The sequence below is a fragment of the Poecile atricapillus genome, chromosome 37, assembly GCF_030490865.1.
Source record: "Poecile atricapillus isolate bPoeAtr1 chromosome 37, bPoeAtr1.hap1, whole genome shotgun sequence".
Lineage (NCBI taxonomy): Eukaryota > Metazoa > Chordata > Aves > Passeriformes > Paridae > Poecile > Poecile atricapillus.
In genome coordinates, this window is record NC_081285.1 from 2,626,627 (window position 1) to 2,651,446 (window position 24,820).

Consider the following 24,820-nt stretch of genomic DNA (forward strand, 5'->3'; position numbering starts at 1 on the left):
ATAAAGAGGCTGTGAGGAGTTACCCGAGGCCTTTATTGGGGTTCCTTTCATTTGGGGAGGGGGGGCAGCAGATTTTTGGGATCCCCCCGGGATTTTTGGGGTGTCCCAGGTGGATTTCAGGACCCCGCCATGGATTCTGAGCTACCCCAAACAGACTCAGGGGTTCTCCAGAGGGATTTTGCAGACTCCAGGCAGATTTTGGGGTGTTCCAGGTGGATTTGGAGGTGCCCAGGTGGATTCCAAGCTCCCCCTGGGGATTTTGAGCTGCTCCCAACACATTCTGAGGTGCCCAGGTGGATCTGGAGGTGCCCCAAACAGATTTTGGGGTGTCCAGGTGAATCTGGAGGTGCCCCAAACAGATTTTGGGGTGTCCAGGTGAATCTGGAGGTGCCCCAAACAGATTTTGGGGTGTCCAGGTGAATCTGGAGGTGCCCCAAGCAGATTTTGGGGTGCCCAGGTGGATTCCAAGCTCCCCCCATGGATCTGGAGGTGCCCCCAGCAGATGTTTGCGCTGTCCAGAGTCCATTCCAGGATGCTCCAGGTGTATCCACAGCAGATCCCTCGCAGATTTCGGGTTCCCCCCGGCAGATTTCGGGCTCCCCCAGCAGATTTGGGGGTCCCCCGCAGGTTTGGGGGTCTCTAGAAGCCCCTCTGGAGCAGCCACTGCCGCACCTCGGGCCCCCAGTGCCCCCTGAGCCGCAGCGTCCCCGTCACCTCGTTCACCTGCGCCTGCACCTCGCCGACCCCCAGCGAGCCCAGGAACGCCCTCAGGTCCCGCTCCAGCGCCTGGGGGGGCACGGGGGGGGTCAGCGGGACCCCCGAGACCCCCCCGGACCCCCCCAAAGCCCCCCACTCACCCAGATGTCGCCGTGGATGCGGCGCAGCGCCGTGAGGCGCCGGCCCTGCCGCTGGCCCAGGTACACCGGGAGGTTGTGCAGGCGAGAGCGGCGAACGAAGTACGGCAGGTCCGGGGGGGGCCCTGGGGGTAATTAACATCCCCGGGGGTAATTAACACCCTCCGGGGGTAATTAACACCCTCCGGGGTTAATTAACACCCCCAGAGGGAATTCCACCCACCCCCAGCCGAGTCAGTTCTCTTCACTACTTGGTTTGGAAGAAATTCTCCCTTCAAGGAAATATTTTGGGCACTCCCCCCATGGTAATTAACAGCCCTCGAGGGTAATTAACAGCCCCTGAAGATAATTAACAGGCCCTGAGGGTAATTAACAGCCCCCGAGGGCAATTAACAGCCCCTCGAAGTAATTAACACACACATACACAGCCCGGGGCAATTTGGGGTAAATAAATCCTCTTCTCTATTTGGTTTGGGGTGGATATTTTGGAATATTTTGGGATCCTCCCCCATGGTAATTAACTCCCCCTCGGAGTAATTAACAGCCCCCCCCGAGGTAATTAACACCCCCCAGGGGTAATTAGCACCCTCCCGGAGTAATTAACACCCCCCAGGGGTAATTAAACTCCTCCCACAAGGTCATTAAGCTGCGGCTTATTCTCAAGAGGGCACAAGCGGCGTTAATGACCCCAGGCAATTAATAATCAGCCCCTCCCGCGGTTAATTACCCCGGGGTTAATGAGCCCGGCCCGCTGACCTGCGGGGGGGCTCCAGCCGGACGGGGTGGGGTATTTGGGGTGCGGGGGCGGCTCGGGGACGCGGCTCGGGGGCAGCAGCCGCTCCACGAACTCAAACTCCGCCGTCGACTCCTCATAACGGGGGGGCCCCGCCGGGCTCTGTGGGGACCCCAAAAACCCTGAGAGACCTCCCCGGCTGCCCCTCCCCGATTGATTCACCCCCAAAAGTCTCCCCCAGGCCCCTCCTCTCCCCTCAGGAGCGCCCCAATTTCCCATCGCGATTCCCTCTCCCGAATCCCCTCAGGCACTAAACCCCACCTCCTCCAATCGCCCTTCACCCCTCAAACCGCCCCACACACAATTTCACCCCTCACAACTCCCCCTACACCCCGCACCAGAGAACCGCTCACACCCCGACGCCCCCTCCTCGGTACCTGCACCCCCCTGACCCCCCGGCCCAGCGCCCGCAGCCTCCGGCACAGCGCCGCCATCGCCGCCATCTTGGCTCCTCCTCCGCCTTCCCGCCCTCACGACGTCATCGCGCAGCACGCATCGACGTACGCGTGACGTCAGCGCGCTCTCTCCGCGCCGCGCTCGGAGCCCTGAGGGAGCCGCTGAGGTGGGGCCGGGCCCGGGGGGCCGGGACGGGAATTTTGGGGGGGATTTGGGGGGTCTGGGGGCTACAGAGGGGTCGGGGAAAGCTCAAAAGAGGCGCTGGGGAGGATTTGAGGTGAGGAGAGCGTTCTGTGGGTTTTGGAGGGGCTCAGGGGTGCATGGGGTGAGGGCTGGAGGGTTTCAGGGAAGGTTTGGGGGGGACCGTGAGGGGGTTTAGAGATGGGGGAGCGCTCTGGAGTGGCTATGGGGGTGTTTTAGGGCGTTTGGGGTTTGTTGGGGGGTCAGGGGAAGGGCTGGGGAGGTGTTTGTGGAGCTCGGAGGGGGTTCAGGTGAGGGGGGGGCTGCAGGAGCAGCTGGGGAGGCTCTGGAGGGGATTTTGGGGGGGGCTGTGAAGGTTGGGGGGGTGTTGGGGGTTATGTGGGGGCCCTTTGAGGCCTTGACGGGGTCACTGGGGGGCAGCTCTGAGGGTGGGGGGCACCCAAGGGTGCTGCCAGTGTCCCCCCCCCCGGTCACAGCCCTTTGTCCCCACGGCCCCAGGCCAGGTGACAAAGTCCCTGTGGGCGGGAGAGGAGGCAGAAAACGCCCCCAAAACAGCCACAATCCCACCCAAAACAGCCACAGTCCCCCCAGAACACCCCAAAATACATCCACAGTGCCCTGAAAACACCCTGAAACAGCCACAGACCCCCAATAACCCCCCCCAGTCACCAAAACGCCACTTAAGCCCCCAAAAATAACCCTCAAACCACACTCAGACCTCCCAAATCCTTCTCTCACCTTCCTCCCTTTCCTGGGTCTCCCCCTCCCCTTCCAAGGGGTTTCTCCCATTTTTGGGATGTGGGGACCCCCCCTAACCCCCCCAAATCTCCCCCCAGCCGCCACCATGCAGCTCTTCATCCGCGGCCAGACCCTCCTCACCCTCGAGCTCTCCGGCTCCGAGACCCTCGCCCAGATCAAGGTGAGCCCCCAAATTCGGGGTGTCCCCCTCCCCAGTCCCCCCGATTTTGGGGTGCTGACCCCCCCTGTTTGTCCCCCCTCCCCAGGAGAGGGTGGCCGAGCTTTCGGGCATCCCCCCCGAGGACCAAGTGCTGCTCCACGCCGGGACCCCCCTGGACGATGAGGCCGTGCTGGGGCAGAGCCCCCTCCCCGAATTCACCACCCTGGACCTCTCCACGCGCCTGCTGGGCGGTAATTCCGGGGGGGCCGCTAATTAGCGGGGTGTTAATTAACAAAATGACCCAAATTATGACCCCAATTTTGTTAATTAACAAAATGACCCAAAATGAACCCATTTCCTTCCTCCGCCCAGGTAAGGTCCACGGCTCCCTCGCCCGCGCCGGCAAAGTGAGGGGCCAGACCCCCAAGGTGAGCGCTGAGGGGGCTCCCCCCGCCTTTAGGGGACCCCCACGGGGCTTGGGGACCCTGCCAGGATTTTGGGGACCCCCCCTGACCCCCCGTTTTTTGATCAGGTGGCCAAGCAGGAGAAGAAGAAGAAGAAGACGGGGCGGGCCAAGCGGCGCATGCAGTACAACCGGCGCTTCGTCAACGTCGTGCCCACCTTCGGCAAGAAGAAGGGCCCCAACGCCAACTCCTGAACCCCAATAAAGGAATTTGGGTCCAATTCCCGCAGTTTGGGGCTCTCTCAGCTTTTTTCACTCTTTTTTGGGGGTTGTTGTGTATTGTATGGGCGATTTTGAGGTATTTAAAGGGGTTTAGGGGTGAAAGCGGTCTCTAGGGGGTCAGTGCGCGTCGTTGAGGAGCTGGCAGGGCAGTTAATGGGCGGTAATTAAAGGGAGGGGCTTAATAAGCGTTAATTTGGAGTCGGCTGATGAGAAGATCCTGTGTGGAGAAGAGTTTCATATGGGACTGGCGGAAAGAGCCGAGCGGTGCCGGAAACACCCGAGAGCAGCTGAGGGGCGAGGACAGCCGACAGCTGCCGGAAATACCCGAGCGCAAGGGAGGGGCGGGGATAGCGAGCTCTGACGGAAATATCCGAGTGCTGGGGAGGGGCGGGGACAACCGAGCTCTGACGGAAATACCCGAGTGGTTCCGAACGTGAGGAAGCCGAGCAGTGCCGAAAATGCCCCGAGCGGAGCCTTCGGTCCCCCCAAAATCCCCCTGGGAGGGACGGAGGGACCCCCAAAACCCCCGGGAGAGGAAGGAGGGACCCCCAAAACCCCCGGGAGAGGAAGGAGGGAGCCCCAAAACCCCCGGGAGAGGAAGGAGGGACCCCCCAATTCGCCCAAAACCAGTCCGGGGGGCAAGGAGGGACCCCCAAACCCCCGGGAGAGGAAGGAGGGACCCCAAAACCCCCGGGAGAGGAAGGAGGGACCCCCAAAACCCCCGGGAGAGGAAGGAGGGAGCCCCAAAAGCCCCGGGAGAGGAAGGAGGGAGCCCCAAAACCCCCGGGAGAGGAAGGAGGGACCCCCAAAACCCCCGGGAGAGGAAGGAGGGAACCCCCAATTCGCCCAAAACCAGTCCGGGGGGCAAGGAGGGACCCCCAAACCCCCGGGAGAGGAAGGAGGGACCCCCAAACCCCCGGGAGAGGAAGGAGGGAGCCCCAAAACCCCCGGGAGAGGAAGGAGGGACCCCCAAAACCCCCGGGAGAAGAAGGAGGGACCCCCCAATTCGCCCAAAACCAGTCCGGGGGGCAAGGAGGGACCCCCAAACCCCCGGGAGAGGAAGGAGGGAGCCCCAAAACCCCCGGGAGAGGAAGGAGGGACCCCCAAAACCCCCGGGAGAGGAAGGAGGGAGCCCCAAAACCCCCGGGAGAGGAAGGAGGGACCCCCAAAACCCCCGGGAGAGGAAGGAGGGAGCCCCAAAACCCCCGGGAGAGGAAGGAGGGACCCCCAAAACCCCCGGGAGAGGAAGGAGGGACCCCCAAAATCCCCCTGGGAGGGACGGAGGGACCCCCAAAACCCCCGGGAGAGGAAGGAGGGACCCCCAAAACCCCCGGGAGAGGAAGGAGGGACCCCCAAAACCCCCGGGAGAGAAAGGAGGGACCCCCAAAACCCCCGGGAGAGAAAGGAGGGACCCCCAAAACCCCCGGGAGAGAAAGGAGGGACCCCCAAAACCCCCGGGAGAGGAAGGAGGGACCCCCAAAACCCCCGGGAGAGGAAGGAGGGACCCCCAAAACCCCCGGGAGAGGAAGGAGGGAGCCCCAAAACCCCCGGGAGAGGAAGGAGGGACCCCCAAAACCCCCGGGAGAGGAAGGAGGGAGCCCCAAAACCCCCGGGAGAGGAAGGAGGGACCCTCAAAACCCCCGGGAGAGGAAGGAGGGACCCCCAAAACCCCTGGGAGAGGAAGGAGGGACTCCAAATTCGCCCAAAACCAGTCCGGGGTGGGGGAAGGAGCGACCCCCAATTCCCCCAGACCGGTTCCCTCACAGCCCCAGAGCCGCTGGATGGGGAAAGGGGGCGGGGCAAACCCGCCCTGAGATATGAATATGCAAATAAAGAATAATTATTATGCTAATAAAGGAGTGACGTAATACCGCCAGCGCTGCGTGCCTGCGTGAGAGGCGGGGTATGCAAATTACAAAAAAGAAGAAGGGCATCATGGGAGTATTAATCAGGAGATTTGGGGGTTCAGAGGGGTCGAATTAAGAGAAAATTGGGTAAAAAGTCAAGGATTAGAAGGGGAAGAATCCCCGGACATAGAGAGAAAAGTTGTGATGGCGACAAAAAGGTGACCATGATGTAGATAAGGCACAGAGAGGATCGGGATGGATGCGGGGAGAGAGCTCAACATCGCTTCTCGGCCTTTTGGCTAAGATCAAGTGTAGTATCTGTTCTTATCAGTTTAATATCTGATACGTCCTCGATGAGAGGACTTCATATTAAACGGATTTTTGGGCTCGGGAGTTGGACCCGGAGCTTGCTCCCTCCGCTCCGCGCATCGTCCCGGTATTGCAGTGCCTCCGGGAACGGTGCACCCCGCTCGGGGTCATTTAAGTGGTTAAAAACAGATTCAATTTCTGCTGCTCTATCGCGATATCCCCGCTGTGCCTCAGATCCGGACTCTTCTCTATCGCGATATCCCCGCCCACGGTCCCAGTATTGCAGTGCCTCCGGGAACGGTGCACCCCGCTCGGGGTCATTTTAGTGGTTAAAAACAGATTCAGCTTCTTCTTCTTCTGCTCTATCGCGATATTCCTGCTCTTCATCCTCCAGCCCTTCTCTATCGCGACAGCGGCCGCGCTTCTGCGACGTCACCCCCAGGATACCCCCAAAAATCACCCCCAAAACTCCCCCAAGGCCGGGCTGGGGCAGAGCCCCCTCCCCAAATTAATTATCCCCGAATTAATTATCCCCAAATTAATTATCCCCGACTTAATTATCCCCAAATTAATTATCCCCGAATTAATTATCCCCGACTTAATTATCCCCGACTTAATTATCCCTGAATTAATTATCCCCGAATTAATTATCCCCTGGGGGCGGGGCTAAACCCCCGAGGGGGCGGGGTTAAAGATTTAAAGGGGCCGCGCTCGGGGTTGGAGGTGCTGGATCCCCCTCCCCAAATTCCTCTGTGCTCTCTCCCCACCCATCCCAGCAGCCCCCAGACCCAATTTCTGATAAAATTCCCGTTTATCTCCAAAAAAACCCCAAAATCCCGTTTATTTACGTTATTTACAGCGGGGGAGGGGGAGCGGGGAGGTTTTGGGGGTCTCAGGACCCCCCTCAAAACCCCGAAATTTTCCTTTTCTTGCTTTTCCTGGGGGTGGGGACGGACTCCAGAGCGTCCCACAGCTCATCCTCCTCCTCATCCTTCTCCTTTTGGGGAGGGGGCTCCTCTTGGGCCTGGGGAGGGGGGAAAGGGGGGGGTTAAAGGGGTGGGGGGCACCCCCAGACCCCCCAAAACCCACCCAGGGTGGGGGTCTCACCTCCCAGTCCAGGTGTGTGTTCAGCAGGAGGCAGCTGAGGCGCGACTTCAGGTACACCTGGGGGGGAGCAGGGATCATTTGGGGATTTTTGAGGGGATTTGGGGATTTTTGGGGGGATTTGGGGTTTTTTGGGATCAATCTCAGGACTTTGGGGAGGTCCTGGGGGGGTTTCAGGGGGATTGGGAGGGGTTTTGGGGGCGATTTCAGAGGTTTAGGGGAGGTCTCAGGGGATTTGGGGAGGTTTTGGGGTGGTTCAGGGGGATCCCGGTTGGTTTTGGGATGGTTCGGGGTGGTTTGGGGGGTCCCAGGAGGTTTTGGGGTGGTTCTGGGGGGTCCCAGGAGGTTTTGGGGGTCCCAGGGGGTTCTGGGCTGGTTCAGGAGATCCCTGGAGGTTTTGGGGAGGTTTTGGGGAGGTTTTGTTGAGGTTTTGTGGGTCCCAGGAGGTTTTGGGGTGTTCCAGGGGATCCCAGTTGGTTTTGGGATGGTTTGGGGTGGTTTGGGGGGGGTCTCAGGAGGTTTTGGGGTGGTTCAGGGAGTCCCAAAAGGTTTTGGGGTGGTTCTGGGGGGTCCCAGGAGGTTTTGGGGAGGATTTGGGGAGGTTTTGGGGGTCCCAGGGGGTTCTGGGGTGGTTCTGGGGGGGTCCCAGGAGGTTTTTTGGAGATTTTGGGGAAGTTTTGGGGATGTTTGGGGGAGGTTTTGGGGAGATTTTGGGGAAGTTTTGGGGATGTTCTGGGGAGGTTTTGGGGATGTTCTGGGGGGTTTTGGGAATGTTTTGGGGATGTTTTGTGGAGGTTTTGGGGAGGTTTTGTGGAGGTTTTGGGGATGTTTTGTGGAGGTTTTGGGGATGTTCTGGGGAGGTTTTGGGGAGGTTTTGGGAGAGGTTTCGGGAGAGGTTTCGGGAGAGGTTTTGGGAGAGGTTTTGAGGATGTTTGGGAGAGGTTTTGGGGATGTTTTGGGGAGGTTTTGGGGAGGTTTTGGGGATGGATGTTTTGGGGATGTTTTGGGGATGTTCTGGGGAGGTTTTGGGGATGTTTTGGGGAAGTTTTGGTGAGGTTTTGGGGATGTTCTGGGGGGTTTTGGGAATGTTTTGGGGATGTTTTGTGGAGGTTTTGGGGAGGTTTTGGGAGAGGTTTTGGTGAGGTTTTGGGGAGGTTTTGGGGAGGTTTTGGGGAGGTTTTGGGGATGTTCTGGGGATGTTTTGTGGAGGTTTTGGGGATGTTTTGGTGAAGCTTTGGGGATGTTTCGGGGAGGTTTCGGGGTGCCCCACCTTGTGCTGGAGCCGCCCGTCGCTCAGGCCGTGCAGGCGCAGGAATCGGTCGAGGCTGACGGAGGCGACGAGGGGCAGGCGGGGGTGGCACTGCAGCCCCCGGACCCCCCCCGCAAAACCCTTCAGAGCCCTCAGCACCCGCCCTGGGGGGCACGGGGGGGTCAGGGGGGCGTGGGGGAGGGGCACAGACCCCTCCCCCACCCCTGGGACCCCCCCCAAACCCCGGGACCCCCACCCCAAACCCCGGGACCCCTCCTCACCTTTGCGCAGATCCAGCACGGCCACGTCCCCCCGGGCGCTGCCCACGACCACCGAGCTGGGGAGGGGGGAGATGGGGAGATGGGACCCCACCCCTGGGCACCCCAAATTCACCCCTGGGCACCCCAAATTCACCCCTGGGTACCCCAAATTCACCCCTGGGCACCCCAAATTCACCCCTGGGCACCCCAAATTCACCCCTGGGCACCCCCAAACCTCAGTCGCGGCTGTTTGGGGATTTTCAGAGTCCTCCAGGAACCCCCAAAACCACTTCAGGACCCCCAAAACCTACCCAGAACCCCCAATTCTCCAAAAAACACCCCCCAAACCCCACCCAGACCCCCCAGGACATCTCAAACCCCCCCAGGACCCCCCAAAACCCATACAGGACCCCCCAAAGCCCCCAAACTCCCCCAGGACCCTCCAAACCCATTGAGGACCCCCCAAACCCTCCCAGGACCCCCCAAACTCCCCTCAGGACCCCCCAAACTCCCCCCAAGACCCCCCAAACCCCCCCAGGACCCCCCAAACTCCCCCCAGGACCCCCCAAACTCCCCCCAGGAGCCCCCAAACCCCTCCCAGGACCCCCCAAACCCCTCCCAGGACCCCCCAAACCCTCCCAGGACCCCCCAAATTCCCCCAGGACCCCCCAATCCCCTCCCAGGACCCCCCAAACCCCTCCCAGGACCCCCAAACCCCCCCAGGACCCCCCAAACCCCTCCCAGGACCCCCCAAACTCCCCCCAGGACCCCCCAAACTCCCCCCAGGACCCCCCAAACCCCCCCAGGACCCCCCAAAACCCATTGAGGACCCCCCAAACTCCCCCCAGGACCCCCCAAATTCCTCCCAGGACCCCCCAAGCCCCTCCCACGACACCCCAAACTCCCCCCAGGACCCCCCAAACCCTCCCAGGACCCCCCAAACTCCCCCCAGGACCCCCCAAACTCCCCCCAAGACCCCCCAAACCCTCCCAGGACCCCCCAAACTCCCCCCAGGACCCCCCAAACTCCCCCCAGGACCCCCCAAACCCTCCCAGGACCCCCCAAACTCCCCCCAGGACCCCTCAAACCCCCCCAGGACCCCCCAAATTCCCCCCAGCACTGACGTGTCCCCGGGGGGCAGGGCCAGCGCTGTCAGCGGCGCCTCCCCGAAGGTGACGTCGAGCACCGGGCGCCGCTGGGGCGAGGAGGGGTCGTAGAGACGCACCTGGGACAGGTGAGATGGGTGGGGGATGGGTGGGGATGGGTGGGGATGGGTGGGGGATGGGTGGGGATGGGGCAGAGCCACCCCCTCCTCGTGCCCCACCCACACCGGGGTCCCCAATGTGGGGGTGGGAGCTGCAGGTGTCCCCAGGTGTCCCCAGGAGTCTCCAGTTGTCCCCAGGTGTCCCCAGGTGTCCCCAGGTGTGTCCTAGGACCCTCCCAGGTGTGTCCCCAGGTGTCCCCAGACATCCCCAGACTTGTCCCAGCTGTTCCCAGGGGTGTCCCCAGCCATCCCCAGGTGTCCCCAGGTGTCCCCAGGTGTCCCAGGTGTGTCCCCAGGTGTCCCCAGGTGTCCCCAGCCATCCCCAGGTGTCCCCAGGTGTCTCCAGGTGTCCCCAGGTGTGTCCCCAGACTTGTCCCAGCTGTTCCCAGGTGTGTCCCCAGACATCCCCAGGTGTCCCCAGGAGTCTCCAGGTGTCCCCCAGGTGTCCCCAGACATCCCCAAGTGTCCCCAGGTGTCCCAGGTGTGTCCCCGGTGTCCCCAGCCATCCCCAGGTGTCCCCAGGTGTCCCCAGGTGTGTCCCCAGCCATCCCCAGGTGTCCCCAACTGTCCCAGGTGTGTCCCCAGCCATCCCCAGATGTCCCAGGTGTGTCCCAGGTGTCCCCAGATGTCCCCAGATGTGCTCCAGGTGTCCCCAGCCATCCCCAGGTGTCCCCAGATGTCCCCAGCCATCCCCAGTTGTCTCCAGGTGTGTCCCCAGCCATCCCCAGGTGTCCCCAGGTGTCCCAGGTGTCCCCAGCCATCCCCAGGTGTCCCAGGTGTCCCCAGATGTCCCCAGGTGTGTCCCCAGGTGTCCCCAGACTTGTCCCAGCTGTTCCCAGGGGTGTCCCCAGCCATCCCCAGGTGTCTCCAGGTGTCCCAGGTGTGTCCCCAGGCGTCCCCAGGTGTCCCCAGATGTCCCCAGGTGCGTCCCCAGGCGTCCCCAGGTGTCCCAGGGTGTGTCCCCAGGTGTCCCAGCTGTCCCAGGTGTCCCCAGCCATCCCCAGGTGTCCCCAGCCATCCCCAGATGTCCCCAGCCATCCCCAGTTGTCTCCAGGTGTGTCCCCAGGTGTCCCAGGGCGTGTCCCCAGGTGTCCCAGCTGTCCCAGGTGTCCCCAGCCATCCCCAGGTGTCCCCAGCTGTCCCCAGGTGTCCCCAGTTGTCCCCAGGTGTGTCCCCAGCTGTCCCCAGGTGTGTCCCCAGGTGTCCCCAGGTGTGTCCCCAGGTGTCCCCAGGTGTCCCCAGTTGTCCCCAGGTGTGTCCCCAGCTGTCCCCAGGTGTCCCCAGGCTCACCTGGCCGTGTCCTGTGCAGGTGAGGATCCGTTGGGATCCCGGCAGGAACTGCAGGTCCCGATCCCAGACGGGCACGCGCAGATCCAGCCAATCGTTCCTCACCTGGGGACATTTGGGGACATTCGGGGACATTCGGGGACATTTGGGGACATTCGGGGACATTCGGGGACATTCGGGGACATTTGGGGACATTCGGGGACATTTGGGGACATTTGGGGACATTTGGGGACACTGAAGGTACCCAAGGACATTTTTCGGCTCCCACTCAAACTCCTGACCCAAAACTGAGATTTTTTTTCGCGATTTTCCTGAAATTTTGGTTTTTTTGGGCAGTTCTGGGGTCGGGTTCAGGTTCCTGGGGTCACCCTGGGGGAACTGATTTGGGTTTTTTTTTTTTTGTGTTTAAACACCCAAAGAAAAATTTGGGGAAACTTTTGGGGTTTTTTGGGTTCTGCTCCCATTTTTGATCCCAAAACAAAAAATTCCAAATATTCTGAAATGAATCTTTCGTTTTTTTTGGATCCCACTCCCATCCTTATCCCAAAACACAAACACCACAAAACATTCGGGGCCTTTTGGGGATTTTTTTGTGTTTTCCCGATGACCCCACTCACGTTTTTTGTCCAGAACAGAGAATTTAAAACATTTCTGAAATATTTCAGATTTTTTTCTCTGGCTCCCACTCAAGTTCTTGATCCAAAACAGGAAATTTTGAACATTTTTCAGAATTTTTTTGATTTTTTCAGGATCCCACTCACATTTTTGACCCAACCCAGAAAGTTTTTAAGGGATTTTCTGAAGTTTTTGGGCTCCCACTTAAGATTTGGGGGGGTTTTGGGGTATTTTTGGGAGGTTTTTGGGGTCCCACTCACATTCTTGACCCAGTTCAGGAACTTTTTAAGGAACTTTTTGAGGTTTTTGGGGTCCTTGAGATTTTGGGGTATTTTTGGGGTTTTTTTAGGGTTTTTTTTAGGATTTTTGGGGAGGTTTTTGGTGTATTTTGGGGAGGTTTTGGGGGCATTTTGGGGTATTTTTGGGGTTTTTGGGGGTTTGGGGGTATTTTGGGGTTTTGGGGGTGTTTTTGGGGTTTTGGGGTTTTTTTTGGGGTTTTGGGGTTTTTTTTTGGGGTTTGGGGGGTATTTTGGGGGTTTCTGGGGGTTTTTAAGGTTTTTTGGGGTCCCACTCACGTTTTTGGTGTGGAACAGGAACTTTTTAAGGAATTTTTTGAGCATTTTGGGGTCCCACCGATGTTTTTGGTCTCCCCCCTGAAATCTGGGGGTATTTTGAGGTTTTTTGGGGAGGTTTTTGGGGGTATATTTTGAGTTTTTGGGGAGGTTTTTGGGGAGGTTTTGGGGGTTTTTTGGGGAGGTTTTTTGGGTCTTTGGGGAGGTTTTTGGGGTTTTTGGGGAGGTTTTGGGGGTTTTTTTGGGTATTTTTGGGGTTTTTGGGGAGGTTTTGGGGGTTTTTGGGGAGGTTTTTGGGGTTTTTGGGGAGGTTTTGGGGGTTTTTGGGGGTGTTTTTGGGGTTTTTGGGGGTGTTTTTGGGGTTTTTGGGGGTCCCACTCACGTTTTTGGCACGGAACAGGGGCTCCCCGGGCCGCTGCAGGTCCCACACCTTGAGCCCGTTCTCCTTCCCCGCCGTGCCCAGGACGTGAGGCCGAGCCGGGTCCTGGCGCATCCGGCACAGCCCCGGCCCCGCCTGCAGCTCCTGCAGGGGCTGGAGAGGGGAGGGGTCACCCCAAAACCACCCAGAGACCCCAAAAACACCCAAAAACCACCCCCAAAATCCCCCAGAGACCCCAAAAACACCCAAAAACCACCCCCAAAACCCCCAGAGACCCCAAAAACACCCAAAAACAACCCCAAAACCACCCAGAGACCCCAAAACCACCCAAAAACCACCCCCAAAACCCCCAGAGACCCCAAAACCACCCCAAAACCATCCCAAAACCACCCAGAGACCCCAAAAACACCCCAAACCCCCTCTAAACCCACCCAAACCACCCCAAAACCAGCAGAGACCCCAAAACCCCCCGAATATTGCACAAAACCTCAAAAACGCTGCTCAAAACCCCCCAAAAGCCCCAAATTTTCCCCATTTTGGCGCATCCGGCCCCTCCCCCAATCCCCAGGAGGGGCTGGGATTGGGGAGGGGTCTCGGGGTGACCCCAAATCCCCCCAAAATCCCCCCAAAATCCCCCCAAAATCCCCAAAAATCCCCCACTCACCTCCTCAGCCTCATCCTCCCCCCAGAGCCGGATCAGCCCCGACTCCACCGCGGTGACGACGGAGCTGGGGGGGTTTGGGGGGTCAGGGGGGATTTGGGGGGGGTTTGGGGGGTCAGGGGGGATTTGGGGGGGTCTGGGGGCATTTGGGGACCCCCCCAAGCAGCTCTGACCCATCCCCCACCCCCCCAAACCCTTCCAAGGAATCCCTGGACACCCCAAAATCCCTCGGGAACCCACCCAGGACCCCCCTAAAGATCCCTCAGAGACTCAGGAGCCCCCCAAACCCTCTCAGGACCCCCCAAACCCTCTCAGGATCCCCCAGATCCTCTCAAAATGCCCCCAGAACCTCTCAAGACCCCTCCAGGACCCCCCAAAACCCCTCCAGGACCCCCCCAAAATCCCTCAGGACCCCCCCAAAACCCTCTCAGGACCCCCCCAAACCCTCTCAGGACCCCCCCAAAACCCCTCAGGGACCCTTTCAGGACTCCCCAAACCCTCTCAGGGACCCCAGGACCCCCCCAGATCCTCTCAGGACTCCTTCAGGACCCCCCCAAAACTTCTCAAGACCACTCCAGACCCTCCCAAACCCCTCAGGACCCTCTCAGGATCCCCCAAATCCTCTCAGCCCCCCCCAAGTCCCCTCAGGACCCCCCAAACCCCCTCAGGGCTCCCCAAACCCCTCAGAACCCCCCAAAACCCCTCAGAACCCCCCAAATCCTCTCAGGATCCCCCCAAAACCCCTCAGGAGCCCCAAAAACCCCCTCAGGACACCCAAAACCTCCTCAGGACCCCCCCAAAACCCTCTCAGGACCCCCCAAACCCCCCAGGACCCTTTCAAAACCCGCACAAAACCCCTCAGGACCCCCACAAATCCTCTCAGGACCCCCCCAAAACCCCCTCAAGACCCTTTCAGAACCCCCCAAACCCCTCAGAACCCCCCCAACCCCCTCAGGACCCCCCGAAATCCTCCCAAAACCCCTCAGAAGCCCCCAGACTCTCTCAGGACCATCCCAAACCCTCTCAGGACCCTTTCAGGATCCCCCCAAACCCCCCCAAGCCCCCCCAGGACCCCCGCACCTGCCGAGCACCCCGAGGCCGCAGAAGGCGCCGTCCCCGCCGGGGCAGCGCCGGCTCCCGGTGAATTTTCCTTTCTCGGTGCTGAAAACGCTGAGGGAGCGATCCAGACACGCCACGAGCAGCTGGGGGGGGCCCCGGGGGGGGTTCAGGGGGGGCTCAGGACACCCCCAGACCCCCCCGGACCCCCCCAAACCCCCCGGGCTCACCTCGGTCTGGGCGGGGTCCCCCCAGGCCAGGGCTGAGACCCCCCGGGCCCGGCTCAGCCCCGACCCCCCCGCGTGGTTCGAGGCCTCTTTGCGCTGCAAGTTCACCCCTGGGGGGGCGAGCGGGGGGATTTTGGGGGGCTTTGGGAACCTTTGAGACCCCCCGAGACCCCCCCAAAATCACCGGGAGCCCCCTCCCCACCAAAGGCCGCGACCGCGGGATCCCCCCCGGGAACCCCCCAGGATCACCCCCAACACCCCGAAACCTCCCGGGAACCCCCCCGAGACCCCCAAATCCTCTCCCCAACCCCTCCTGGGACCCCCCAACCCTTCCTGGGCCCCCCCAAACCCCCGGGACCTCCCAAAGCCCCTCCCCAACCCCTCCCGGGACCCCCCAAAGGCCCCTCTCGGTGCCCCGGAGCTCCCTCAGAACCCCCCAAATCCCCCTTGAGGGCCCTCCCTGACCCCCCAGCCCCCTCCCGGAGACCCTCCCTGACCCCCCCAGCCCCCCCCTGAGCCCCCCAAGCCCTTCAGGACCCCCCCCCACCTTTAAGGGCTCCGGTTTCCGCCCCCACCCACACGTGAAACAACCGCGTGGGCGCCGCCATCTTGCCGCGCGCCGGTCCGTCCCTCCCGAGCGCTCCGGCCCGGAAACCTCGAACGCGGCGGGACCGTTCCGGGCAGAAAAGTTCCGGGTAGCTCCCGGCATGCCTCGCGCCGAGCTCATTTGCATAACCACGCCCCTCGTGGGCGTGGCCGGCCCCGCCATGGCGGAGCGGGAGGAGCGGCGCTTCGTGGAGCTGCCCCGGGACTCGGTGAGGCTCATGGCGGAGAGCGCCGGGGTGGAGCTCAGCGATGAGGTGGCGGCGCTGCTGGCCGAGGATGTGTGCTACCGGCTGCGGGAGGCCACGCAGGTACCGGGAACGGGGCTACCGGGGGTACCGGGGGTACCGGGGTTACCGGGAGCTACCGGGGGTTACCGGGGTTACCGGGGTTACCGGGGATACCGGGGTTACCGGGGGTACCGGGGTTACCGGGGGTACCGGGGTTGCTGAGGTTACCGGGGATACCGGGGATACCGCGGGTACCGGGGGTACCGGGGTTAATGGGGGTTACCGGGGGTTACCGGGGTTACCGGGGGTTACCGGGGGTTGCTGGGGTCGGTTTTTGTCCCACTCTCACTCTCGGTGATGGTTCCATTGCCGGTGCTGATCCCGTTCCCGCTCCCCATTCCCCATTCTTGGTTCCCGTTCCCCGTTTCCATTCCCATTCCCGGTTCCCATTTCCATTCCCGTTCCCGTTCCCATTCCCGTTTCCATTCCCATTCCCATTCCCGTTCCCATTCCCATTCCCGGTTCCCATTTCCATTTCCATTCCCGTTCCCGTTCCCATTCCCGTTTCCATTCCCGTTCCCGTTCCCGGTTCCTGTTCCCGGTTTCCTGTTCCCATTCCCATTTCCATTCCCGTTCCCGTTCCCGGTTCCTGTTCCCGTTCCCGTTTCCATCCCCGGTTTCCCATTCCCGGTTCCTGTTCCCGGTTTCCTGTTCCCATTCCCGTTTCCCGTTCCCGGTTCCCATTCCCGTTTCCCATTTCCATTCCCCATTCCCGTTCCCATTCCCGGTTCCCATTCCCGGTTTCCCGTTCCCGTTCCCATTCCCGTTTCCCATTCCCATTCCCATTCCTGTTCACATTCCCGGTTTCCCGTTCCCATTCCCCATTCCCGTTCCCATTCCCGTTTCCCATTCCCATTCCCGTTCCCATTCCCGGTTTCCCGTTCCCATTCCCGTTCCCGTTTCCATTCCCATTCCCGTTTCCATTCCCGTTTCCCATTCCCATTCCCGTTCCCATTCCCGGTTTCCCGTTCCCATTCCCGTTCCCAGAACAGTTCCCAGTTCCTCAAGCACACCCGGCGGCGCCGTCTCACCGTGGAGGATTTCAACCGAGCGCTGCGGTGGAGCAACGTGGAGGTGGGGACAGGGGGGGACACCGGGGACACCGGGGGGACACCGGGACACTGGGGGGGACACCGGGACACCGAGGGGACACCGAGGGGACACGGGGGGGGGGACTGGGAGGTGCCAGTCCGGGGGTGTTGCTGGAGTATCCCCAATGTCCCCCCAGTGTCCCCCAGAATGTCCCCTCAATGTCCCCCCAATGTCCCCTCAATGTCCCCCCAATGTCCCCAGTGTCCCCCAATGTCCCTCAATGTCCTCAGTGTCCCCCAATGTCCCCCCAATGTCCCCTCAATGTCCCCCAATGTCCCCCCAATGTCCCCAATGTCCCCTCAATGTCCCCCCATTGTCCCCACTGTCCCCCCAATGTCCCCAGTGTCCCCCAATGTCCCTCAATGTATCCCCACTGTCCCCCCAATGTCCTCCTGCTGTCCCCACTGTCCCCAATGTGTCCCAAATGTCCCCCCATTGTCTCCAATGTCCCAAATGTCCCCAGTGTCCCCTCAATGTCCCCCTAATGTCCCCCAATGTCCCCAGTATCCCCTCAATGTCCCCCCAATGTCCCCGCAATGTCCCAAATGATGTCCCCAATGTCCCCTGCTGCCCTCTCAATGTCCCCCTAATGTCCCCTCAATGTCCCCTCAATGTACCCCCACTGTCCCCCCAATGTCCCCACTATCCCCCCACTGTCCCCCCAATGTCCCCTCAATGTCCCCTCAATGTACCCCCACTGTCCCCCCATTGTCTCCAGTGTCCCCAATGATGTCCCCAATGTCCCCTGCTGTCCCCTCAATGTCCCCCCTGTCCCCAATGTCCCCTCAATGTCCCAAATGATGTCCCCAATGTCCCCTGCTGTCCCCTCAATGTCCCCTCACTGTCCCCCCTGTCCCCACTGTCCCCTCAATGTCCCCTCACTGTCCCCCCTGTCCCCAGTATCCCCAGTGATGTCCCCAGTGTCCCCAGTGTCCCCTGCTGTCCCCTCACTGTCCCCCCTGTCCCCAGTGTCCCCAGTGTCCCCCACTGTCCCCTCACTGTCCCCCCTGTCCCCTGCTGTCCCCTCACTGTCCCCCCTGTCCCCAGTGTCCCCTCACTGTCCCCCCTGTTCCCAATGTCCCCTCACTGTCCCCCCTGTCCCCACTGTCCCCTGCTGTCCCCTCACTGTCCCCCCTGTCCCCCCTGTCCCCTGCTGTCCCCTCACTGTCCCCCCTGTCCCCTGTGTCCCCCCAGGCCGTGTGTGGCTGTGGCTCCCAGGACTCGTTGCCGTTCCGGCCGCTGCGGGAGGGGGATTTGTTCTTCCCCGAGGATCGCGAGGTCAACCTGGTGGAGCTGGCGCTGGCCACCAACATCCCCAAGGGCTGTGCCGAGACCACCGTCAGGGGTGGGACCCCAAATCCCCCTGGGACCCCCAAAATAACCCCTGGGACCCCCAAAATAACCCCTGGGACCCCCTAAAACCTCCCTGGCACCCCAAATCCCCCTGGGACCCCCAAAATAACCCCTGGGACCCCTAAAATAACCCCTGGGACCCCCTAAAACCTTCCTGGGACCCCAAAATAACCCCCTGGGACCCCGAAATAATCCCCTGGGGCCCCCAAAATAACCCCCTGGGATCCCAAAATAACCTCCTGGGACCCCAAAATAACCTTTGGGACCCCTGAATACCCCTGGGACCCCCAAAATAGCCCCCTGGGACCCCCAAATCCTCCCTGGGACCCCCAAAGAGCCCCCTGGGACCCCAAATCCTGCCCTGAGACCCCAAAATCCTTCCTGGAACCCCAAATCCTGCTCTGGGACCCCAAATCCTGCCCTGGGACCCCAAATCTCCCCCTGGGAGCCCCCAGCCCCCCCAGCAGGGTGGGGGTCTCAGCCCCCCCTGTCCCGCAGTTCACGTCTCTTACCTGGACGGCAAAGGGAACCTGGAGCCACAGGGAGCAGGTGAGGAACGACCCCTGAGACCCCCAGAGACCCCCAAGACCCCCCCAGAGACCCCCCAAGACCCCTGGGGCCCCCCGAGACCCCCCCCAAGACCCCTCTAAGCCTCATCTTGGGACCCCTCCCAAACCTCCAGGACCCCCCCGGGCCCCTCTCGGATCCCCAAAAATTCTCTGGACACCCCCCAGAGACCCCCCCAGAGACCCCTGGGACCCCCAGAGACCCCCCCAGAGACCCCTGGGACCCCCCCCAAGACTTTCAGGACCCCCCAGGACCCCTCCCCAGCCATGCCCGGGTCCCCCCAAAGCCCCCTGGGACCCTCAGGAACCCCCCAGACCCCTCCCCAGACCCCCCAGAACACCCTGAAATCCCCAGGACCCCTCCCCAAACACTCTCAGGCCTTCACCCCCAAACTCCCCGAGACCCCCCAGACCCCCCCAGACCCCCCCAGAGGGGATTTTTTGGGGGTCTCTCCCCCCCACATCCCCCCCGCAGTTCCCAGCGCCGTCTCCTCGCTGAGCGATGACCTCCTCAAGTATTACCAGCACGTCACCCGCGCCGTGCTGGGCGACGACCCCCAGCTCATGAAGGTGGGTGGGGGGCTGGGGAGACCCCCTGAGGGGGGCTGATCCCCCCTGACCCCCCCTGACCCCCCCCAACCCCCCCAGGTGGCTCTGCAGGATCTCCAGAGTAACCCCAAAATCGCGGCGCTGCTGCCCTACTTCGTCTACGTGGTCAGTGGGGTGAGTTTGGGGGTCCTGGGGGGGTCTGGGGGGTCCTGGGGGGTCCTGGGGGGTCCTGGGGGGGTCTGGGGTGAGTTTGAGGGGTCTCCAGGGGGTCTGGGGTGAGTTTGGGGGGTCCTGGGGGGTCCTGGGGTGAGTTTGAGGGGTCCTGGGGGGGTCTGGGGTGAGTTTGAGGGGTCCTGGGGGGTGTCCAGGGGGTCCTGGGGGGTCTCCGGGGGGTCTGGGGTGAGTTTTGGGGGTCTTGGGGGGGGCTTGGGGTGAGTTTAATTCTGGGGTTGGGGTTAATCCTGGGGTGGAGGCTCCTTCCTGGAGATGCTGGGACCTCTCCAAACCTCCCCCAAACCCCCCCAAATCCCTCCAAACCCCCCAAACCTCCCCCCAAATCCCCCAAAACTCCCCCAACACCCACCCCAACCCCCCAAACCTCCCCCAAACCCCTTCAAAATCCCCCAAAACTCTCCCAAACCCCCCCAAAATCCCCCCAAATCCCTCCAAACCCCTCCAAACCTCCCCCCAAACCTCCTCCAAACCTCCCCCCAAACACCCTCAAACGTCCCCCCAAACACTCCCAAACCCCCCTAACCCCCTCCAAACCTCCTCTAAAATCCCCCCAAACCCCCTCCAAACCCCGCCAAACCCCTCCAAACCCACCCCAACCCCCCCAGAACTCCCCCAAACCTCCCCCCAAACCCACCCCAACCCCCCCAAACTCCTCCCAAACCTCCCCCAAAATCCTCCCAAATCCCTCCAAGACCCCCAAACCTCCCCCAAAATCCACCCAGATCCCTCCAAGATCCCCAAACCCACCCCAAGTCCTCCAAACCCCCCCAAAACCCCCCCAAACCCCCTCCATACCCTCCCCACCTCCCCCAAACCCCCCTCCAAAATCCCCCAAACCTCCCCCAAACCTCCCCCAGATCCCTCCAAGATCCCCAAACCCACCCCAAGTCCTCCAAATCCCCCCCAAACCTTCTCCATACCCCCCCCAACTCCCCCAAACCCCCCCCAAATCCCCCTCCAAAATCCCCCCAGATCCCTCCAAGATCCCCAAACCCACCCCAACTCCTCCAAATCCCCCCCAAATCCCTCCAAGACCCCCAAACCTCCCCCAAAATCCCCCCAAATCCCTCCAAGACCCCCAAACCTCCCCCCAAATCCCCCCCAAACCCCTCCAAAACCCCCCCAAACCCCCTCCTGGAACCCTCCCCGCAGGTAAAATCCGTCAGCCACGACCTGGAGCAGCTGAGCCGGCTGCTGCACCTGGCTCGGAGCCTGATCCAGAACCCGTTCCTGTGCCTGGGCTCGTACTCGTGCAGTTTGGTGGCCTCGGTGCTCTACTGCGTCCTGGAGCCGCTGGCCGCCTCCATCAACCCCCTCAACGACCACTGGACCCTGCGCGATTACGCCGCGCTGCTGCTGGGACGCATCTTCTGGTGGGGAGGGGGCTCCTGGGGGAGGGTCCCCGAGGGGTTTCTGGGGGTTTCTGGGGGTTTCTGGGGGTCTCAGCGCCCGCCTGTGCCCGCAGGAGTCACGGGGAGTTGGTCAGGGGCCTTTACCAGCAGATCCTGCTCTCGCTCCAGAAGGTTCTGGCGGATCCGGTGCGGCCGCTCTGCTCCCACTACGGCGCCGTGGTGGGGCTGCACGCGCTGGGGTGGAAGGTGAGGGGGGGTCTCAAGGGGGTTTGGGGGGGTCTCAAAGGGGGTTTGGGGGGGCTGGGGGGTATTCAGGAGGGTCCTGGTGGGGTTTGGGGGGGTCTCAAGAGGGTTTGGGGGGTATTCAAGGGGGGTCTTGGGGGGTTTGGGGGGGTCTCAAGGGGGTTTGGGGGGGCTGGGGGGTATTCAGGAGGGTCCTGGGGGGGTTTGGGAGGGTCTCAAGAGGGTTTGGGGGGTATTCAAGGGGGTCTTGGGGGAGTTTGGGGGTTCCAAATAGGGGTTTGGGGGGTCTCAAGAGAGTCTGGAGGGCCTGGGGGGGTATTCAGGGGAGTCTTGGGGGGTTTGGGGGTGTCTCAAGAGGGTCTGGAGGGGCAGTGAGAGGGTTTGGGGGGTATTCAAAGGGGTCTTGGGCGAGTTTGGGGGTTTTAAATAGGGGTTTGGGGGATCTCAAGAGGGTTTGGGGGGTCTCAAGAGGGTTTGGGGGGTATTCAGGGGGGTCCTGGGGGGGTTTGGGGGGTCTCAAGGGGGTTTGGGGGGGTCTCAAGAGGGTTTGGGGGGTATTCAGGGGGGTCTTGGAGGGGTTTGGGGGGTCTCAAGAGGGTTTGGTGGGTATTCAAGAGGGTTTGGGGGGTATTCAAGGGGGGTCTTGGGGGGTTTGGGGGGTCTCAAGAGGGTTTGGTGGGTATTCAAGAGGGTTTGGGGGGTCTCAAGAGGGTTTGGGGGGTATTCAAGGGGGGTCTTGGGGGGTTTGGGGGGTCTCAAGAGGGTTTGGTGGGTATTCAAGAGGGTTTGGTGGGTATTCAAGGGGGGTCTTGGGGGGTTTGGGGGGTCTCAAGGGGGTTTGGGGGGGCTGGGGGGTATTCAGGGGGGTCCTGGTGGAGTTGGGGAGGTCTCAAGGGGGTTTGGGGGGTATTCAGGAGGGTCTTGGGGGGCGTCTCAAGAGAGTCTGGAGGGCCTGGGGGGGTTGGGGGTGTCTCCAGAGGGTTTGGGGGGTATTCAGGGGAGTCTTGGGGGGTTTGGGAGGGTCTCAAGAGAGTTTGGGGGGTATTCAAGGGGGGTCTTGGGGGGGTTTGGGGGTTCCAAATAGGGGTTTGGGTGGTCTCAAGAGTGTTTGGGGCGTATTCAGGGGGGGTCCTGGGGGGGTTTGGGGGGTCTCAAGAGGGTTTGGGAGGGTCTCAAGAAGGTTTGGGGGGGCTGGGGGGTATTCAGGGGGGTCCTGGTGGGGTTTGGGGGGGTCTCAAGAGGGTTTGAGGGGTCTCAAGAGGGTTTGGGGGGTATTCAAGGGGGGTCTTGGGGGGGTTTGGGGGGTCTCAAGAGGGTTTGGGGGGTATTCAAGAGGGTTTGGGGGCTATTCAGGGGCATCCTGGGGGGGTTTGGGGGGTCTCAAGAGGGTTTGGGAGGGTCTCAAGAGGGTTTGGGGGGGCTGGGGGTATTCAGGGGGGTCGTGGTGGGGTTTGGGGGGGTCTCAAGAGGGTCTGGAGGGGCAGTGAGAGGGTTTGGGAGGTATTCGGGGGGTTTGGAGGGTCTCAAAAGGATTTGGGGGCTATTCAGGGGGGTCTTGGGGAGGTTTGGGGGTTCCAAATGGAGGTTTGGGGGGTGGTGAGAGGGTTTCAGGGTATTCAGGGGAGTCTTGGGGGGTTTGGGGGGGTCTGGAGAGAGTTTGAGGGGGCTGGGGGGTATTCAAGGGGGTCTTGGGGGGGTTTGGGGATTCTAAATGGGGGTTTGGGGTATCTCAGAAGAGTTTGGGGGGGCTGGGGGGTATTCAGGGGCATCCTGGGGGGGGTTTGGGGGGGCAGTGAGAGGGTTTGGGGGGTATTCAGGGGGTCCCATGGGGGGGGTTGGGTGGTCGGGGGGTGGTCCCAGACCATGTCCCCCCACCACAGGCGGTGGAGCGGGTGCTGTACCCCCACCTGGCCATGGACTGGTTTGGGAGGGGTTTTTTTGGGCGGGGGGTTTGGGTGGGTTTTTGGGGGTGTTTGGGTGTTCGGGGGGGGTTCCTGGTCAGGTTTTTGGGGGTCCCAGAGCGTGTCCCCCCCCCGCAGGCGGTGGAGCGGGTGCTGTACCCCCACCTGGCCATGGCCTGGTTTGGGAGGGGTTTTGGGGGGAGTTTTTGGGGGGATTTGGGTGTTCGGGGGGGGTTCCTGGGCAGGTTTTTGGGGGTCCCAGAGCGTGTCCCCCCCCCGCAGGCGGTGGAGCGGGTGCTGTACCCCCACCTGGCCACCTACTGGCCCAACCTCCAGGCCGTGCTGGACGATTACTCCGTGTCCAACGCTCAGGTCAAGGCCGACGGCCACAAAGTCTACGGAGCCATCCTGGTGAGGGGCTGGGGGCGCATTTGGGGTGGGGGTCCCGCACCCTTCACCCCCCCCCCACCCACCCCTGACATCCCCCCGTGTCCCGCAGGTGGCCGTGGAGCGGCTGCTGAAGGCCAAGGCTCAGCAATCCCCGGGATTTGGGGGTCCCGAGGGGTCCCCCCGGCACAGCCCCCGCGCTGCGGAGCCCCCGAACCCCGAGCTGGGCTTTGGCCGCCCGTTGTTACCGGGGGGCGGCGGGAGCGGCCCCCCCGCCTCCTCCTCCTCTTCCTCCTCCTCTTCCTCCTCCTCCTCCTCCTCCTCGCCGCTCTCGCCGCCGCCGCCGTCGCTGCGGGACATGTACCGGGAGCTGTACGATTTTTTCGGGGACAGCCTGGCCGCTCGCTTCGGTACCGGCGCCCCCGCCGAGCCCCCGAGCCCCCCGGGCGCGGCCGAGGGCGCCCGCAAGGAGCCCCCGGCCGAAGGAGCCGCCCGGAAAATGCCGCAATTGACGAACGCCACGGTGAGCCCGAGGGACGAGGAACCCCCCCCGGGCCGGCCCGCCCTGCACCGAGCCCCGGGACCCCCGCCCCGGCCCCGCGGGACCCCCCGCACCCCCTCCGGTCACCGGCCCGGGGCTCGGGACGTGTTCCAGAAATGCCGGTTCGCTCCTCGGGGGCCTCCCCGCTTCAGTTTCGTGATCGCGGGGCGGCAGACGGGGCGGCGCTGCCCCGGCCGGAGGTTCCAGACGAGTTTCCCGCAGCCCCCCGGGGCCGCGCTGGGTTCCCGGTACGCGCAGCGGCTCCCGATGATCGGCCGGACCGGGCGCGCCCCGCGCCGCTGGCCACGGGCCGAGTACTCGCTGCTGCTGCTGCTCTGAATCCCCCGGGACCCCCAAATCCATCCCCGGGACCACCGAATCCACCCCTGGGACCTCCAAATCCATCCCCGGGACCCCCAAATCCATCCCGGGACCCCCGAATCCACCCCCGGGACCCCCCAATCCACCCCCGGGACCTCCAAACCCACCCCCGGGACCCCCGAATCCATCCCCGGGACCCCCAAATCCATCCCGGGACCTCCAAATCCACCCCCGGGACCCCCAAATCCATCCCGGGACCACCGAATCCACCCCTGGGATCCCAAAACACTCCTGGGATCCCGAAATCTTCCCCTGGGATCCCAAAATCCCACCCCGGCACCCCCAAATCCACCCCCTGGGACCCCCAAACACCCCTGGGATCCCGAGATCTCCCCCTGGGACTCCCAAATTCCCCTGGGATCCTAAAATTCCCCTGCTGGGATCTCGAAATCTCCCCTGGGGGTTCCCAAATCCCACCCCCCGGCATCCCAAATCCGCTCTGGGATCCCAAAATCTCCCCTTGGGACTCTCAAATTCCATCCCGGGATCCCCAAATCCCACCCCGGGATCCCAAAATCCCCTCTGGGATCCCAAATCTCCCCCTGGGGACGGGGACTGGAAACGGGCGGTGGGCGCTGGATGGGGTGGGATGGGCAGTGAAGGGGGTCCGGGGGTCACTAACGGGTGTCCGGTGGTCACTAAAGGGTGTCCGGGGGTCATTAAAGAGTGTC

At 62.3% G+C, this 24,820-nt stretch overlaps 4 protein-coding genes and 1 non-coding gene across 6 annotated transcripts; 3 read left to right on the forward strand and 2 right to left on the reverse strand.

The window, feature by feature from the left end:
- Positions 1 to 12: 12 nt before the first annotated feature.
- Positions 13 to 2,143, reverse strand: MRPL49 (mitochondrial ribosomal protein L49). The gene is made up of 4 exons (XM_058861589.1): positions 2,025 to 2,143; positions 1,611 to 1,749; positions 858 to 979; positions 13 to 786 (listed from the first exon to the last, which is right to left on the reverse strand). The coding sequence occupies exons 1-4, from the start codon at positions 2,088 to 2,090 to the stop codon at positions 640 to 642; spliced, it is 474 nt and encodes a 157-aa protein (XP_058717572.1). The 5' UTR covers positions 2,091 to 2,143; the 3' UTR covers positions 13 to 639.
- FAU (FAU ubiquitin like and ribosomal protein S30 fusion) lies at positions 2,075 to 3,834 on the forward strand. The gene is made up of 5 exons (XM_058861593.1): positions 2,075 to 2,209; positions 3,081 to 3,163; positions 3,249 to 3,393; positions 3,515 to 3,570; positions 3,675 to 3,834. The coding sequence occupies exons 2-5, from the start codon at positions 3,089 to 3,091 to the stop codon at positions 3,798 to 3,800; spliced, it is 402 nt and encodes a 133-aa protein (XP_058717576.1). The 5' UTR covers positions 2,075 to 2,209; positions 3,081 to 3,088; the 3' UTR covers positions 3,801 to 3,834.
- Positions 3,835 to 5,953: 2,119 nt separating this feature from the next.
- On the forward strand, positions 5,954 to 6,144 carry LOC131591182 (U2 spliceosomal RNA). The gene has a single exon (XR_009280283.1). It is a non-coding gene; the product is annotated as a U2 spliceosomal RNA (small nuclear RNA).
- A 647-nt stretch (positions 6,145 to 6,791) lies between these two features.
- Positions 6,792 to 15,323, reverse strand: WDR74 (WD repeat domain 74). Of its 2 annotated transcripts, XM_058861580.1 has the most exons (11): positions 15,205 to 15,323; positions 14,661 to 14,767; positions 14,455 to 14,576; positions 13,378 to 13,441; positions 12,717 to 12,866; positions 11,151 to 11,252; positions 9,721 to 9,821; positions 8,618 to 8,673; positions 8,358 to 8,500; positions 7,091 to 7,147; positions 6,792 to 7,007 (listed from the first exon to the last, which is right to left on the reverse strand). In XM_058861580.1, the coding sequence occupies exons 1-11, from the start codon at positions 15,263 to 15,265 to the stop codon at positions 6,888 to 6,890; spliced, it is 1,083 nt and encodes a 360-aa protein (XP_058717563.1). In that variant the 5' UTR covers positions 15,266 to 15,323; the 3' UTR covers positions 6,792 to 6,887. The 2 variants fall into 2 exon arrangements, with proteins under 2 accessions (XP_058717563.1, XP_058717562.1); XM_058861579.1 differs by lacking the exon at positions 9,721 to 9,821 and having other exon boundaries at positions 6,827 to 7,007.
- A 41-nt stretch (positions 15,324 to 15,364) lies between these two features.
- On the forward strand, positions 15,365 to 24,214 carry TAF6L (TATA-box binding protein associated factor 6 like). The gene is made up of 10 exons (XM_058861558.1): positions 15,365 to 15,571; positions 16,538 to 16,624; positions 17,837 to 17,987; positions 18,494 to 18,544; positions 19,037 to 19,131; positions 19,210 to 19,284; positions 20,497 to 20,717; positions 20,810 to 20,942; positions 23,123 to 23,251; positions 23,340 to 24,214. Exons 1-10 carry the CDS (start codon positions 15,365 to 15,367, stop codon positions 24,105 to 24,107), a joined length of 1,917 nt encoding a protein of 638 aa, XP_058717541.1. The 3' UTR covers positions 24,108 to 24,214.
- Positions 24,215 to 24,820: the final 606 nt, after the last annotated feature.